This window comes from Chlorocebus sabaeus, chromosome 11 (genome assembly GCF_047675955.1).
Source record: "Chlorocebus sabaeus isolate Y175 chromosome 11, mChlSab1.0.hap1, whole genome shotgun sequence".
In the NCBI taxonomy this organism is placed as follows: domain Eukaryota; kingdom Metazoa; phylum Chordata; class Mammalia; order Primates; family Cercopithecidae; genus Chlorocebus; species Chlorocebus sabaeus.
The window spans coordinates 51882310-51899441 of record NC_132914.1 but is presented as its reverse complement, the minus strand read 5'-3'; the positions used below and the strand labels follow the sequence as shown (position 1 = coordinate 51899441).

The window sequence follows — 17132 nt, the reverse complement described above, 5'->3', positions numbered from 1 at the left end:
TGCCTTCTCCATAAGTAGAGGACTTAGTTATCTTAGAGAAAGAGGATCATTGGTGAATTTTTTAAGAATAGAAAGGGGCTTTGAAATGTTTTGTTTTGAGACAGAGTCTTGCTCTGTTGCCCAGGCTGGAGTGCAGTGACTCTATCTCAGCTCACTGCAATCTCCGCCTCCTGGCTTCAAGCGATTCTCCTGCCTCAGTAGTAGCTGGGATTATAGGCGCACACCACCACGCCCGGCTGATTTTTGTATTTTTAGTAGAGACAGGGTTTCACCATGTTGGTCAGGCTAGTCTTGAACTCCTGACCTCGTGATCTGCCTGCCTTGGGCTCCGAAAGTGTTGAGATTACAGACATGAGCCACCATGCCCGGCCGGGGCTTTGAAACGTTTACCATGTCACTTCCTTTTTTCTTTTTTCTTTTTTTTTGGCGACAGAGTATCTCTCTGTCACCCAGGCTAGAGTGCAATAGTATGATCTTGGCTCACTGGAATCTCCACCTCCTGGGTTCAAGTGATTCTCCTGCCTCAGCCTCCCAAGTAGGTGAGATTACAGGCACACGCCACCGTGCCTGGCTAATTTTTTGTATCTTTAGTAGAGACAGGGTTTCACCACGTTGGCTGGGCTGGTCTCAAACCCCTGACCTTGTGAGCCACCCGCCTTGTCCTCCCAAAGTGCTGGGATTATAGACATGAGCCACTGTACCTGGCCCTTTTTTTTGTTCCAGTGATAGCATTTGCTTTCAATCGTTGATAATCTTTTTTTGCAGTGAAAATCATATAATATACAATTAAATATTTTATTTATTTTTATTTATTTATTTTTTTTGAGATAGAGTCTTGCTCTGTCACCCAGGCTGGAGTGCAGGGGCATGATCTCAGCTTACTGCAACCTTCACCTCCTGGGTTCAAGCAATTCTCCTGTCTCAGCCTCCTGAGTAGTTGGAATTACAGGCATGTACCACCACAGCCAGCTAATTTTTGTATTTTTATTTTTATTTTTTATTTATTTATTTTTTTGAGATGGAGTTTCACTCTTGTTGCCCAGGCTGGAGTTCAATGGCATGATCTTGGCTCACCGCACCCTCCGTCTCCTGGGTTCAAGTGATTCTCCTACCTCAGCCTTCCAGAGTAGCTGGGATTACAGGCATGCACCACCATGCCCAGCTAGTTTTGTATTTTTAGTAGAGAGGGTGTTTCTCCACGTTGGTCAAGCTGGTCTTGAACTCCGGAACTCAGGTGATCCACCTGCCTTGGCCTCCCAAAGTGCTGGGATTACAGGTGTGAGCCACTGCGCCTGGCTCAGTTAACAATTTTAAAGTGTACAGTTCAGTGGCATTTATATTCTCTCGATCTATTAGTTCTACGTACTTGACATACAAAATTAATTTTTGTCTTTTGAATCTTCTTCAGTTTGGGAAGTGTATTTATGAAATTTTGGTTTGATTTAGTTGCTTTAATCCTTCTGATCTTTAGCTCTCAAGTAAGTAGAATAAGCACTGTTATTGCCTCTCTCTTTTTTCATCTGTGTGTGGACGCATAAATACACACACTCTTCCATCTCCACCCGCCCCCAGCTTCCACTCCTTTCATTTATTTCAAGGTTATGAAGCCTTTTGTGGTGAAGGATGTATCATACACTTTACATTTAATAAAAGCATAAGTCTACTTCGGAATCTTCCAGCCTTCCAGAGTAGCAGCCACAATCATCCCTATTTATCTTCATTGTAATTAGATATATACCTTTCTAGAACATTAGTTCTCAACCCTGTCTACACATTATAATCACCTGGGGGGTACGTTAAAAAAATTTCTAGTGCCTAAGATGCACCCCAGACCAGTAAAATTAGAATTTTTTTTTTTTTTTTTTTTTTTTTTAGACAGAGTCTTGCTTTGTCGCCCAGCCTGGAGTGCAGTGGCACGATCTCACTGCAACCTCTGCCTCCTGGGTTCAAGCGATTCTCCTGCTTCAGCCTTCCTAGTAGCTGGGACTACAGGCACATGCCACCACACCTGGCTAATTTTTTGTATTTTTAGTAGAGACGGGGTTTCACCATGTTAGACAGAATGGTCCCAATCTCCTGACCTGGTGATCCAACCGCCTCGGCCTCCCAAAGTGCTGTGATTACAGGCGTGAGCCACCATGCCTGGCCTCTGTCATTTTTAAAAAGGAGCTGTCTGAATAATCTGGCTTAGAAGCACTGGCCAGTGCAGAGAGTTTTGTTCTTAGGCCAGGTTCTGAAGCTGCCGACCTTGAAAACAACCCCCATATGTCCCTTACATTATAATGTTCATTTGGGGCCCCTGATAGCATTCTTAGCAGTACTGGCTGCTGTCAGGTAGACAGCTGGGATGATAGGTGATTGTATGTTTTAAAGGTACAGGAGGGGATTGTGTATCTTTTTTAAGACTCCTGGAGAAGAAATTTGTTAGTTTGCGTTATGCCTGATTTAAGATTACTGCCTGTATGATGATTTTAGCATTTTCTTCGCCCCGGCTCCTTTTCAGCAGCTTGAACATTTTTCTTCCATTTGCCTTCCCTTCCCTCCCTATGTAGCAAACTGTTTTCAGTTGCCAGTTATGATTTACAACTTAGTCCATGTGCCAGCATTCCAGCTGTGAGCAGCTGTGTGAACATCTGGGAACTTCTTCCCCGTAAGCGCCCCTAAAAGAGGCTATGTTTTTAAAAGTCAGTATCTCTCATTGATCCATGCATGGAATTTCCTTCCAATTGTGGATTTTGGTATCTTTGGGGACCACCCAGACCCCAAATGCTTTGTATGTCTCAGAGGAAAGCAAGTGAACATAAGATCAAAGATATTTTATTATGAAAATCAGGCAGTAGATATTTAGTTCATTTGGGCACCTCTAAATCTTTTTTTTGTGTTGTCACTGGAGAGGCTAACATTATCTTCCATAATAAAGTTTTAAAAAATTCCCTAGTTTAGGCCGGGTGTGGTGGCTCACACCTGTAATCCCAGCACTTTGGGAGGCTGAGGCATGTGGGTCACTTGAGGCCAGGAGTTCGAGACCAGTGTGGTCAACATGGTGAAACCCTGTCTCTACTGAAAATACAATAATTAGTCAGGCGTAACTGGGTGTGATGGCTCACGCCTGTAATCTCAGCACTTTTGGGAGGCCGAGGTGGGGTGGATCACCTGAGGCCAGGAGTTTGAGACCAGCCTGGCCAACAAGGTGAGACCCCCGTCTCTACTAAAAATGGAAAAATTAGCCAGGTGCAGTGGCATGCACCTGTAATCCCAACTACTCGGGAAGCTGAGGCAGGAGAATCACTTGAACCTGGCAGGCGGAGGCTGCAGTGAGCTGAGATTGCGCCACTGCACTTTAGCCTAGGCAACAGAGGGAGACTGTCTCAAAAAAAAAAAAAAAAATTACCTGGCTTGTATAAAATTTTGTTTTGGCTCTCATCAGTGTTATTACACCTGGATTAGAACCTGTGCTCCTTGTCTAGATTGTATTATTGCATTTAGACCAAGTTTCAATACTCATCTCATCAATTATCAAATTTTCTTCTTTCTGTCTTAAGAGACAGGTTCTCACTATGTTGCCCACCATGGAGCAAGTGGCATGATCATAGCTCACTGCAGCCTCGAACTCCTGGGCCCAAGGGATCCTCCCACCTCAGCCTCCTGAGTTGGAGTAGCACACTTCAGGTGTGCACCACTGTGCCCAGCTAATTTACAGAGACAGTTGCCTATGCTGGTCTCCAACTTCCAGTCTCAAGCAATCCTCCTGTCTCAGCCTCCCAAAGTGATGGGATTACAGGCATGAGTCACTGCACCAAGCCAGTTTTTTGTTTTTGTTTTCTTTTTTGTTTTTGTTTTCAATCACAGTCCAGTTGTGCCTTCTAATGCTAGCAGTCATCTACATCCAGAGGGGATAGGCACTGACCAGGGCCTTCTGTCCAACCAAGCATATAGGTATTGGTGTTTGTGATCTCTGAAATTTTGCTATTTAATAGTATTGGCCTTGCATAATTCTTACCTCTATTCTTTCATAAATATAGGTGACTGTGAAATGTGTTAAAATTATTGGTTAGTGTTAAGGTAAACTAAAAGTCTAAAAAAATAAAGATTGAGAGAGAGGTAGTATATTTGAAGTTCAGAAGATGAAAAGATATAGTTAGGGTAAACAGGGTATTCTTTAACATTTCAGAAGCTTATTTACAATATTAAGGAGATTCCAAGTGAGTGGGATTAGAGGAATTCATAGATGTTGACTCCAGAGTATCTTTTTTTTTTTTTTTTTTTTTTTTTTTGAGACGGAGTCTTGCTGTGTTGCCTAGGCTGAAATTCTGTGGTGTGATCTCTGCTCACTGCAATCTCCGCATCCCAGGTTCAAGCAATTCTCCTGCCTTAGTCTCCCGAGTAATTGGGGTTACAGGCACCTGCCACCACGCCTGGCTATGTTTTTGTATTTTTAGTAGAGATGGGGTTTCACCGTGTTGGCCAGGCTGGTTTTGAACTCCTGAGCTTGTGATCCGCCCACCTTGGCCTCCCAAAGTGCTGGGATTATAGGCGTGAGCCACCATACCTGGCTGACTCCAGAATATCTTATAGGACATTAGAGACTTGTAGGGTTCACCTCCAATCTTCTGGAGGAATTCCAGGAAAGATAATCACATCTTTTTTTTTTTTTTTTTGAGATGGAGTCTCGCTCTGTCGCCCAGGCTGGAGTGCAGTGGCCGGATCTCAGCTCACTGCAAGCTCCACCTCCCGGGTTCACGCCATTCTCCTGCCTCAGCCTCCCGAGTAGCTGGGACTACAGGCGTCCGCCATCTCGCCCGGCTAGTTTTTTGTATTTTTTAGTAGAGACGGAGTTTCACTGTGTTAGCCAGGATGGTCTCGATCTCCTGACCTCGTGATCCGCCTGTCTCGGCCTCCCAAAGTGCTGGGATTACAGGCATGAGCTACCGTGCCTGGCCGATAATCACATCTTACAAAAATATCTCTTGGCATCACTGTCACTTCATTGTCACTGTCAGTACTTAGTATTAAGTTCTAAAAATTTTTCTGAATTGGTGACAGAAATGATATCAGGAGATATTAACTTAGGTTGTGTTTTGTTGAGCCTAGAAACAGGGAGTTTCTTTACTCTTTCCACAAGCTGTAACCTTTCTTTGTCTTCTATTTATAGCAGAGCAATGATATCGCTCGGGGCTTTGAGAGAGGACTGGAACCAGAAAAGATCATTGGGGCAACAGATTCCTGTGGTGATTTAATGTTCCTAATGAAATGGTGAGAGAGATTTGGCTTCATGTTACAATTGTGTTTCTTTGCCAGTGACTTGAATTTGTGCAGAAGATAGGGTGGCAAGACTGCGTATTCCCAAACCATGAATTTTCAATGTCAGAGATTTTTTTTTTTTGAAATAGTATTTCACTCTTTGTTGCCCAGGCTGGAGTGCAGTGGCGCGATCTCACTCAGCTCACTGCAACCTCCGCCTCCCGGGTTCAAGTGATTCTCCTGTCTCAGCCTCCCAAGTAGCTAGGATTAGAGGCGCCCACCACCATGCCTGGCTAACTTTTGTATTTTAATTAATTAATTAATTAATTAATTTTGAGGCAGAGTCTTGCTCTTGTTGCCCAGGCTGGAGTGCAATGGTGCGATCTTGGCTCACCGCAACCTCCGCCTCCGGGTTCGAGCAGTTCTCCTGCTTCAGACTCCCAAGTAGCTGGGATTACAGGTATGCACCGCCATGCCTGGCTAATTTTATATTTTTAGTAGAGACAGGGTTTCTCTTTGTTGTTCAGGCTGGTCTCGAACTCCCGACCTCAGGTAATCTGCCTGCCTTGGCCTCCCAAAGTGCTGGGATTAAGGCATGAGCCACTGTGCCCGGCCCATTTTTGTATTTTTAGTAGAGACGGGATTTTGCTGTGTTAGCCAGGCTGGTCTTGAACTCCTGGAATATCAAGAGATCCTTGCTGATACCAATTATTGGTGTTAAATGGGAATTATGCTTCAGAATGGCTTGCTATTAAGCCAAATTATATTAGATTACATATCAGAAAAAAAGGTAAATTTGAGGTAGAAAATATGTAAAGGTTGGGTGTAGTGGCTCACACCTGTAATCCCCACACTTTGGGTGGTCAAGGCAGGCGGATCGCTTGAGGTCAGGAGTTCGAGGCTAACCTGCTTAATGTGGTGAACCCCCATCTCTACTAAAAATACAAAAATTAGCTGGGCGTGGTGGCGCATGCCTGTAGTCCAGCTACTTGAGAGACTGAGGAAGGAGAATTGCTTGAACCTGGGAGGCGGAGGTTGCAGTGAGCTGAGATCCAGCCATTGCACTCCCGCCTGAGGGACAGAGCGAGACTCCGTCTCTTAAAAAACAAAAAACAAACAAACAAACAAAAAATATATATATATATATAAAAAAATATGACAACCATTTGTTTACACAGTTCTGAATTACATACTGTAAGACTATGGGCCTGTGACCCTGGGCTAGACATCAAATGAGGCTTTCTGCCATCCCTGAGGGCCAAACCTGCTGAATAATGTCTGAAAGAGAAAAATAATCTCAACAAAAAGCATTAAAGCTAATACTGGCCAAAGCACAAGTTATTTCATTCTATAGAGAGAGAATGGCGCTAAGATGAAAAGGAAGTAGTTCTTCTCAATTTGATTTATCTTTTTTTGAGACAGAGTCTGTTTTGCCTGGCGTGTAGTGACGCGAACTTGGCTCACTGCAACCTCCGCCTCCTGGGTTCAAGCGATTCTCCTGCCTCAGCCTTCCAAGTAGCTGGGATTACAGGCACCTACCACCATGCCTGGCTAATTTTTGTATTTTTGGTAGCGATGGGGTTTCGTCATGTTGGTCAGGCTGGTCTTGAACTCCTGACCTCAAGCAATCCGCCTGCCTTGGCCTCCCAAAGTGCTGGGATTACAGGCGTGAACCACTGCGCCCAGCCCTAATTTGATTTCTTAAAGACAGGGTGATTTATGGTGTGGCCCTCACTACCTCTCTGTTTCCAAGTATTCTGGATTTGTGATACATAGAGGGTTTATGTTACAGTGCCACTAAAGAAACATGTTACCTTAAAAGTTATATAATCAAGACCGGGCGTGGTGGCTCACGCCTGTAATCCCAGCACTTTGGGAGGCCGAGACGGGCAGATCACAAGGTCAGGAGATTGAGACCATCCTGGCTAACATGGTGAAACCCCGTCTCTACTAAAAATACAAAAAAAAAGTAGCCGGGCTTGGTGGCAGGCACCTGTAGTCCTAGCTACTCAGAAGGCTGAAGCAGGAGAATGGTGTGAACCCAGGAGGTGGAGCTTACAGTGAGCCAAGATTGCACTACTGCACTCTAGCCTGGGCAACAGAGCGAGAGACTGTCCCCCTGCCCCAAAAAAAGTTATATAATCAAAAGGTTTAATATTTTATCTGATGAGAGTACTGCTGGTAAATTACCCAGAAACCTGTATTGGAAGATTTGCCATATTCAGAAGTAAGGAGCTATATGGACTGCTTGTTTTGTTTTGTTTTTTGAGACAGAGTCTTGCCTTATCACCCAGGCTGGAGTGCAGTGGTACCATCTCGTCTCACTGCAACCTTCACCTCCCAGGTTCAGGCAGTTCTCATCCCCCAACCACCTAAGTAGCTGGGATTATAGGCATGTGCCACCACACCTGGGTAATGTTTATATTTTTAGTAGAGACGGAGTTTCATCATGTTGGCCAGGCTCGTCTCGAACTCCTAAGCTCAAGCAATCCACCTGCCTCAGCTTCCCAAAGTGCTGGGATTACAGGTGTAAGCCACCACCACACCCAGGCTGGACTGCTTTTTAAAAATTTTATTTTAGGCAATGTCTTGCCCTGTCACCCCGGCTGGAGTGCAGTGGCGTGATCACAGCTCACTGCAGCCTTGACCTCCTGAGCTCAAGTTATCTTCCTACCTAGGTCTCCTGAGTAGCTGGGACTACAGGTGCATGCCAACATGGCCTGCTAATTTTTAAAATTTTTTTTGAAGAGACCAGGTTTCCTATGTTGCCCTGGGTTCAAGTGCTTCTCTCACCTCGGCCTCCCAAAGTGCTGGGATTATAGGTATGAGGCACTGCGCCTGGGCTGGACTGCTTTTTCCTACTCAGCCATATGTGGTTACTTACGATTTACATTAACATTAATTAGCTTTTTCCACCATAGTCCATATTTGAGTATCTGCTCCAATAAGGTGGTAATTTTTCTTGTCCACATCTCAGGATAATTTTATTTTGTTTTTTATTATTTATTTATTTTGAGACAGGGTCTCGCTCTGTTGCCCAGGCTGGAGTTCAGTGGTTCAATCTCAGCTCACTGCAACCTCCACCTCCCAAGCCCAAGTGATTCTCCCACCTCAGCCTCCCAAGTAGCTGGGACCACAAGTGTGCACCACCATGCCTAGCTAATTTTTGTATTTTTTGGTAGAGATGGGTTTTGCCATGTTGCCCAGGCTGGTCTCGAGCTCCTGGGCTCAAGCGATCCACCTGCCTCAGCCTCCCAAAGTGCTAGGATTACAGGCATGAGCTACTGTGCCTGGGCTTTTCAGGATAATTTTAATTTTTTAAAAACTGATTTGGAATCATGTTTAAGGAACCATGTGGCTAGATTTTTTTGTTATACTTGGTAGTAGAGGTTGTCTAACTGAGATAATTGAAATTTGTAGTTAAATTTTTATTTGCTTGTTGTTCCAATCCACAGTTCTGACCAGAGGGGTAATGAGTATTTAAACAGACACAAAATGAGGAGGGTTAAGACCCCTTCACTTAGATGATCTGGAAACTGGATTGACCAACCTGTGTATAATTGACTTATGCATAATTAATAGAGCTGAATGTAGGTTTGATTGGGTTCACTCACATGCTTGTATTCACAAATAAAAATTTTGGAAGCAGATTAATATTATTTATCATTCAGCTTTTTAACCTAAGCCTACCATGGTTTACGTCTAAATTCTAGCTACAGACATCTGTTTCTGTATATTAGGTATTAATCCATTTACTTAAATTTCTCCTTGAAAATATTGAAAGGGTCCTTTTCACCTTGAAACCAAGGTGAGGAGGAAATCAAGTCAATTAAATCCATATAATGACATAAACTTACGTCTGGACAGATTCTTTCACTCTTCCTCTCCTTTTAAATCTCATATTATTTCTCTCCAGGAAAGACACAGATGAAGCTGACCTGGTTCTTGCAAAAGAAGCTAACGTGAAATGTCCACAAATTGTGATAGCATTTTATGAAGAGAGACTGACATGGCATGCATATCCTGAGGATGCGGAAAACAAAGAGAAAGAAACAGCAAAGAGCTAAAGGAGGGGATGGTCTCTGTCATTTCTCTTTGTACATAATACATTCACCTCCCTGCCTCCTCTCCCTTCTACCCACCCCTTTCTATCCTAAACACATCCATAAAAAATGTGCTTATCACTGTGCTCCACAGGAGAAATGTTGGTATTGGTTCTTTTGTAACATAACTGATGGTCTGATTAATGATGAGTGTCTCTCTGTGAAGACCAGGCATTTACATACTGAGTGTAATACCCACAATTTTTTTTCCCTTTGCCCTGATCTCTTCCTTCTGCTCCCCTGTGACCTCAAGATGAGTTTTAACTTTTTAATCACCTTAGAGTCTTGATCTTTTCAGGGTTGGTCGATTTTTAGATTGGGGGATTTTGTCACAATGATGTTGAATTTTGGTTTCTTGCTTTGGTTCTTAGAACATGTTGCTGACTAGCTGGCCTTTGTTCTGACATGTTGAGATTGAAAGGATGTTGCCCGTCTGTTAAAAAGCCAATAGCAACTGCCTACCTGTTGGGGCTTTCCCAACCTTGTTCAGCTCTACCCAGGAGAATACAGGGTTTCTGGTGTGGTCTTCTGGGCCACCCTCTGTTGTTCATCCTCACTCATCCTCCCAGAATTACTCCATCCTTTGGAAGATTTGAAATTTTACACTGAAATTTGTCAAGACACTCTTTTTAGCCCCAGGACTTTTGGTCTTGCTTTTAGCACTCTCCACTTCTGCTTCTGTAAAGTGATATCAATTTGTGATAAAATGACAAGATTATTAACTGTGGAGATTTTTAGCTATAGTACATGAGGATGATGGGGTAGGGTACAATTGTCTTTATTATCACATATGGTATGTATGTATGATTTCTTTCCATTCCTCATATTTAGACTGTATATTTATGTAGGTGTGAGTGTTTGCCTGGTGCTTGCTTGTGCCAAGGTGCTAGGCACCCTCTAAGCCTGCCAACTTTTGTGGCCTCCCAAAGCATTCCTGTTACCAAAGAGGCTTCAAACCTGACCCTCACTTCTCAGTGGACCCGAGTTTCCCTTCCATGCCATTATTTTCAGTGGGGAAGTTTTAGAGGTGAGCTGTTGGCCACAATATCAATTTTAAGTATTCATAGCAGTTAAAAGTCTCTTGCATTCTTGGCTCCTGGATTTACCACCAAGAGTCCCCAAAATATTAATGCTCTTCCCTTTTTCTACCCTCAAACTTACAGTTGTATCTTATTTTTTAAAATGAATTTTCATGGCCAGGCACAGTGGCTACCACCTGTAACCCCAGCACTTTGGGAGGCTGAGGCAGGAGAATTGCTTGAAGCCAGAAGTTTGAGACCAGCCTGGGTAATGTAGTGAGACCCCGTCTCTAAAAAATATAAATAAATAAAAATAAAGGCATGTTCCTAAAAGACTATCACCTTGGAAAGTGACAGGCCCTGGCATTATTAGCATGTTGACACAACCTTTTCTCCTTACTCAGCAAAATACTTCCTTTTGGTTTCTTCTTGTGTTGCTATTATATTGAGAAATTTGTCTGATCATATCCTTCTGCCTTTGTCCCCCAAGAAATGCCCTACTTTATCCTTTTATTTTTGTGGTTGAGGAGGGCTAGAGAATCACAATTAGAAGTAAGGAAATAGCAGGGTTTTGAGGACCCTTGTCCCAGCCCCAAAGCTGAGGAAATAAGAATAAATGCTTAATATAGCCTTAATTCTAGAGTGCACCAGCCATGAGGCTGCTTTTCTTGTTGCTTTTGATTTTTAAAACATACAGCTGTCTGGCCAGGAGCATCCACCATTTCTAGATTATTCAGAGTAATGAGGGGAATGGATGGATGCTCCAGTCCACAGATGAGCCACATAATATGCAAATCATACACCCATTCATGGCATTTGTTAACATTGCTTCCCTGCTCAGCTGCTGATGGCATTCTGTGTGCTGATATAAATTATGGCAAAAATTATACTGCATAATTGAGGTGACAGCTGTTGCTGCAGTGACATGACAGACTGGAACAATGAAGCTTTTGGTTTAAGTCAGCTAGGAAAATCCTTCTGAATGGTAATGTGATTGAGCAAGAGCTCATAAACCATACCTCAAGTGGGTGGGAATTTTATCTGTATATTCCTTCTCTCTCTGAAGGAATTAAAGGCCTAGATCAAGTGCTGGATAATTGTCATTTGCTTGTACTTAATCTGATAGGTTTCTAAAAGAAGGAAAGGATGGTCAGGAAACAGATTTATCATAAATGTAGCCAAGGATATCAATTAGGGTAGACAAGAATAGGACAAAAATAGGCCAGAGCTCCTGAGGAGGTGATTTGGGTCTCGATTTGCAGAAAATTGACAGCCTATCCACGTGGCCCAGTGTGTGCCTCCCAGTAGCAGTGGGCATGTAAACTGCAGTGACCACATTTTTAAAACTAAAAATCTAGTATATGGACAAAGAACATGACAATATTTGGTACTGAGATTGGTTCTGAGAAACTTGGGGCACATAGCTGCTGTGGTTATAGGTAATATTTAAGACATTCATAACAATCTGATATTCTTTTTACCGAAATAACCCCAGTATCATCTACTACTTATCATCTCTTTAATAGACTTTTGTCTTTCTTGTTTTTGGTTTATTGTACTGAGTGCCACCAAAACAACTTTTGTTCTCTTCCTGCCTACCTGCAGCTGGTTCTATATAGGAATATAGGGAGCTAGAAGCCAATACTGATTTCAGCCCTTAGCACAAAGGAAATCAGATGCCTGCTTCCAGCATTTGTTAGTGTTGAGTAGATGTTCTTGCCCTAGAAGAATTAACAGCCTCAAACAGAAACCTGTTTCATGGAGCTTTCCCCCCTCAGAAGAGTTAATAGTTAAGCGCTAAGCACTCTTAAACACCTAGGTCTCAAATGCTAAAAGTGTATTTTTCCTATGTTTTAGTCCTCTTTCAAGAAATCTTCCTAATCCTTTCAATAATCAGCATTAAAAGATCTTCCTTTCTTCAGAGTTATAGCACAGCTTTGTCCAGTAGAGTCTACCAAGGACAGCTTAGCAGCTTTTTGATCGCTAGGCTAGGCAGATAGCCTTCAAGTTAAAATCAAATGCCGGAAAATCAGCCTACATGGGAGCACCCATTTTAAACCTGGAGAGAACCATGGTGTTTTCTTCTTCAAATAACAATCTTTTTTTTTTTTTCCCCCAGTACTAAAATTTTATTGTCTTTCAGACAACATAATGTTTATTTAAAATTGGAACATACTATCTTCATGCTTTTTCTTTTTTTTTTTTTTTTGAGACAGAGTCTCGCTCTGTTGCCCAGGCTGGAGTGCAGTGGCCAGATCTCAGCTCTCTGCAAGCTCCACCTCCCGGGTTTACGCCATTCTCCTGCCTCAGCCTCCCGAGTAGCTGGGACTACAGGCGCCCGCCACCTCGCCCGGCTAGTTTTTTTTTGTGTTTTTTAGTAGAGACGGGGTTTCACCGTGTTAGCCAGGATGGTCTCTTATCTCCTGACCTCGTGATCCGCCCGTCTCGGCCTCCCAAAGTGCTGGGATTACAGGCTTGAGCCACTGCGCCCGGCCTATCTTCATGCTTTCTAAGCTAAATCTTAATTTAGATTTCACTCCTCAGTAGATCCCAGAGGAGAAGCTATATAGGATCCAGATTCAAATTTAACAGTGTCTTCTACTTCTTTAGTTATGTTTTCTATCAACTCCTGCTGCTTCTTCAAATAAGGGTATTTCTCAGGAGACTCTTCTACTTGTCCACTGACTGTATTTTTTCCTTTTTGATCTGTAGTCCCGGTTAAATGGCTGACGTCCTTCTGTGGATGATTCTTGGAGGTAGTCTCAGAATTCCAAGGTGATTGTCTTCCTCTTGTCTTTATCCTAATGCATTCACCTCATTTATTTATTTATTTATTTTTAGATGGAGTCTTGCTCTGTCACCAGGCTGGAGTGCAGTGGCACAATCTTGGCTTACTGCACCCTCCACCTCCTGGGTTCAAGCGATTCTCCTGCCTCCGACTCCCTAGTAGCTGGGACTACAGGTATGCGCCACCATGCCCAGCTAATTTTTGTATTTTTGGTAGAGGTGGGGTTTTACCATGTTTGCCAGGATGGTCTCGATCTCCTGACCTCATGATCCACCCACCTTGGCCTCCCAAAGTGCTGGGATTACAGGCATGAGCCACTGTGCCTGGCCACCTGTATTAATTTTTGTGCCCAAAAATAAAATTGTCATTATTTGTTTGCTCTCATGGGGCACTTTCAGTAATATAATTTTTTTAAAATTCTAGTTGCCCGCTTTGTTGATCCTTCCTTTGTAATACCAGACTTTGCTAAAGACTTGAGGTGTGGTTTCAGAATAGGGTCAGGTGATGGGAAGGCAGGATGAGAAAAGCCCTGGACTTGCATGTTTGAGAAGGCTTCCAACCACATCTTCACTCAGACTCTAGGTCGGAATTCCTGTCCCCAAAACAAGCTTCTGTTTTTTTTGTTCACAATGCTATATTTGCTTCTAAATTTTTCCTGAATTGCTGAGAAGCAGTCATTAGCTTTGTTAAGTTTGGTTTGGGGACATTGTTGGTATCAAAATCGAAGTCTTCATTTGATGTAGGCTATAAATCATCAATAACTGGTTACTGGAAAGCTTGACTACCATCCACTGGGTTGCTATTTTGAGAAGGATTTTTGGGTATCTTTTCTTCTTTATAATCTGCAATTAGTTGATGATTGCTTTCTAGTTTATCAACTGCATTTATATTTGCTTTTCTGTTTACTAAAAATCCATTATTTGCTGGCACCCCCCACCCCACTTACAGCAAGTAAAAGTGGTCTGAGGTTATCCTTGTTTTTCTTCACGGTTTGCCATGTGTGAAAGCAGTTTTCCTGCTATTGATATATTCTCATTATAGACAGAATAGTGGAGAACAGTGTTGCCATGGACAACAATCCAGTTTTGGTCTGACCTGGGGAGCATTTGGACTTGTGGTGCTTCTAACACTTAAAAGTCTAGATGGTTCTTGACTGTCCCCCAGCCATACCGCATACTACTTTGTGCATTCTACTTTGTGTCATTAATGAAGGATTGGTCATGTCCCTGTAACTTAGGCATTTATTATTCTTAACTCTTCGTTCCTGTTCTGTAGCCACCCTGCATATGTCCAGGCCAAGCCACAGGGCATTGGGGAAGGTTTTTGGGATTTTCATATTGAGATTTTATTGAATCTGTAGTTTACCCCAGCTTTCCTAAGATACAGTGAGGGGTTGGAGGGATCTGTGTTTGGCCTGGGGAGCAGTTGTCTCTACCTTAAGGTTATATTTTGAGGGCATAAAATACTATTTTGCAATGTCATGAGAACCCCAGTAGATCTGAAATGTGGAAATGGTTTCTCACAATTTAAAGGAAAAACTCACTTTGCACCCATGATCCCATCCTTTTGGTTGAGATTTTAGAATAAAAATTATAGTGTTGAGATCCGTACTTTTGTAATCAGACCACCAAGCATGCCTGTGGCAAGGCAGAGAGGAAAGGTCTAGAGCTAGTATATTGCAGTTTCAAGCTACCTTTACCTACTAATCATAAAAATTATGTTTTCAAAAGTAGATAATACTAGCCTTACACCCAAAAACATGTTCTGAATTAGATGCCCCCCTCACCCAATTTTTATTAAGCTTTCTAAATTCCAGCCACATTGCTGTACATCAACATTGGTTTCATTCAGCAGACATTTTTTTGGCCTGAAGATACAAAGTTCAGAAAGAGGCCATCCCTGCCCTCAAATAACTTTCATAGTGGTGTGTGATGAACTGACCATTAATAGTTTAAGTGCTTACAAGCTATGTTTCTGTTAAAAAAAATAGCTTGGTATAATAAATGCTATCTATAAACCAATACACATTTCTGACTTGGGGGCAGAGACAGACTGGCTGATGTTCTGTAGTTTGTAGCCCTAGAGTAAGAAGTTGACATTAATTTTGGCTTATATGTGGAAAAGACCTATAACATTGGGTGAACTGAGCCAGCTGGCCATAGAACACAAGAACATATTCCAGGAAATAAATATAGCTGAGGGTTGGAAATGCTGTTATTACCGAGAAAGAACAGGTGAGTTGGGATTGAGAACTCCTGATTTTCATCCCTGGTTTAGATTCTTGGCCACAGTAGTGGTAGAGTTAATCTTTGCTTGTGGAAAGTGTTAAGTGTGTTGCAGATTCAGTTGTGTTACATTATTGTGGGTTCTATAACAACATATTCCTCATGGACACTTCACCAGAGTTGCTCACACTTTTTTCAATTTCTCATCCCTTTTGGAGGAATGAACATGAGACTGCCTTTAATCCTAAAACAGGGACATGCTCTCCAATGACGAAATTTTCTAAAGAGAAGGCTTGGAGCACATCTGTTAATACCTGAGCATCTACTCTGAGCAGAGCAGTTTTATTCAATACTGAAGAGAGGGTGATTTCTAAGCAGAGAATTGTATCACTTATGTGGAAACCTTTCCCAGAAATACATATACCTTGTATATTAAATCCGAGTCTCAGATTTAATCATCGAAGCCTAGCTGGGTTAAGAAACAGTCTGATCTGGCCAGGTGCAGTGGCTCACGCCTGTAATCCCAGCACGTTGGGAGGCTGAGGTGGGCAGATCATGAGGTCAGGAGATTGAGACTATCCTGGCTAACACGGTGAAACCCGGTCTCTACTAAAAATACAAAAAATTAGCTGGGCGTGGTGGCAGGCACCTGTAGTCCCAGCTACTCTGGAGGCTGAGGCAGGAGAATGGTGTGAAGCCGGGAGGTGGAGCTTGCAGTGAGCCGAGATCGCTCCATTGCACTCCAGCCTGGGCGACAGAGCGAGACTTAGTCTAAAAAAAAAAAAAAAAAAAAGAAAGAAAAGAGAAACAGTCTGATTGTAAAGATGTTGTTGATTCTGACCCATGGGTGACCACAAGAAAAAGATATTTCTGCCTGGATAATTGAGAGTTGACTAATTTTGGAAGTCAGAATTCCCAGGAATTAGAGTAACTGTTCTGGAAAGTTAAAGTGTGAAGTTTTTTAGATAATTTCATAAAAAAATTCTGGTTTCTTTTTGCTTGTGCTGACTTTCTTGGATTTTAATCTACCTCATCTTGTCTTTTTAGAGTTACTTCAACTTGTCACTTTAACATTGTGCTTGACTTTGGTTGTTTTCTATGATGGAATTTTTTGGATTCATTGACAGCGTGTTCTCTTGCCTTTTCATTCTGATCCTCATTTCGTCTAACATCATCTCATATGGCTCCTCTGTCAAGAGAAATATTTTAAAATAGTTTAAAGTCTTGTTTTATGGAAAGAAAGTGATTCCTCCAATGCTATTTGTTTCTGAGGTCAGTAAGAGGAATTAAGGCAGTGGGGGAGGGAATGAATCCTGCACTGGAGGCAAAAGCTGACAAGGAAAGAGCCATTAATTAAGACAATTTCAAAGTCAACTGATTGTGATCATTAATGTCACAATAGATCAAAACCTAATTATCACAGCCTAGGTAAGAGCCATCAGTATTAATCGGAAAATCTAATAGGAAACTATTATCAAGAAATTAGGCCAAATTGAATGCAATGAACTTTTTATCTTGCCATTCTCTGTTTTTTTGTGATGTCCCCTGGCATTGGCAGGTGTGACCCTAACAGTCGATTCAAGGCCAAGTGGCCAGTTTGTCAACCTTTTTTAGGGATTTCTTTTTATTTTTAGGAATTCCAAACAGTTAACCTAAACTGTGATTGCCAAAAGATCAATCTTGAACTTTCTTAGCACCTGTACCTGTTTAATGTGATCAGCTATCAGTGAGAAAAAAAAAAAATCTGTTTAGGTCT

At 42.3% G+C, this 17132-nt stretch overlaps 1 protein-coding gene across 4 annotated transcripts in view; it reads left to right on the top strand.

Annotated features, from left to right (window-relative positions):
- The window catches only part of CBX5 (chromobox 5), a 43648-nt gene extending 34204 nt beyond the window's left edge, over positions 1 to 9444 (top strand). For all 4 annotated transcript variants that reach the window (XM_008003506.3, XM_008003507.3, XM_008003509.3 and 1 more), the window contains exons 4-5: positions 5153 to 5253; positions 9158 to 9444. In XM_008003506.3, coding sequence (XP_008001697.1) covers positions 5153 to 5253; positions 9158 to 9308 — 252 coding nt within the window. In that variant the 3' untranslated portion in view covers positions 9309 to 9444. The remainder of the gene's footprint in view (positions 1 to 5152; positions 5254 to 9157) is intronic.
- Positions 9445 to 17132: the final 7688 nt, after the last annotated feature.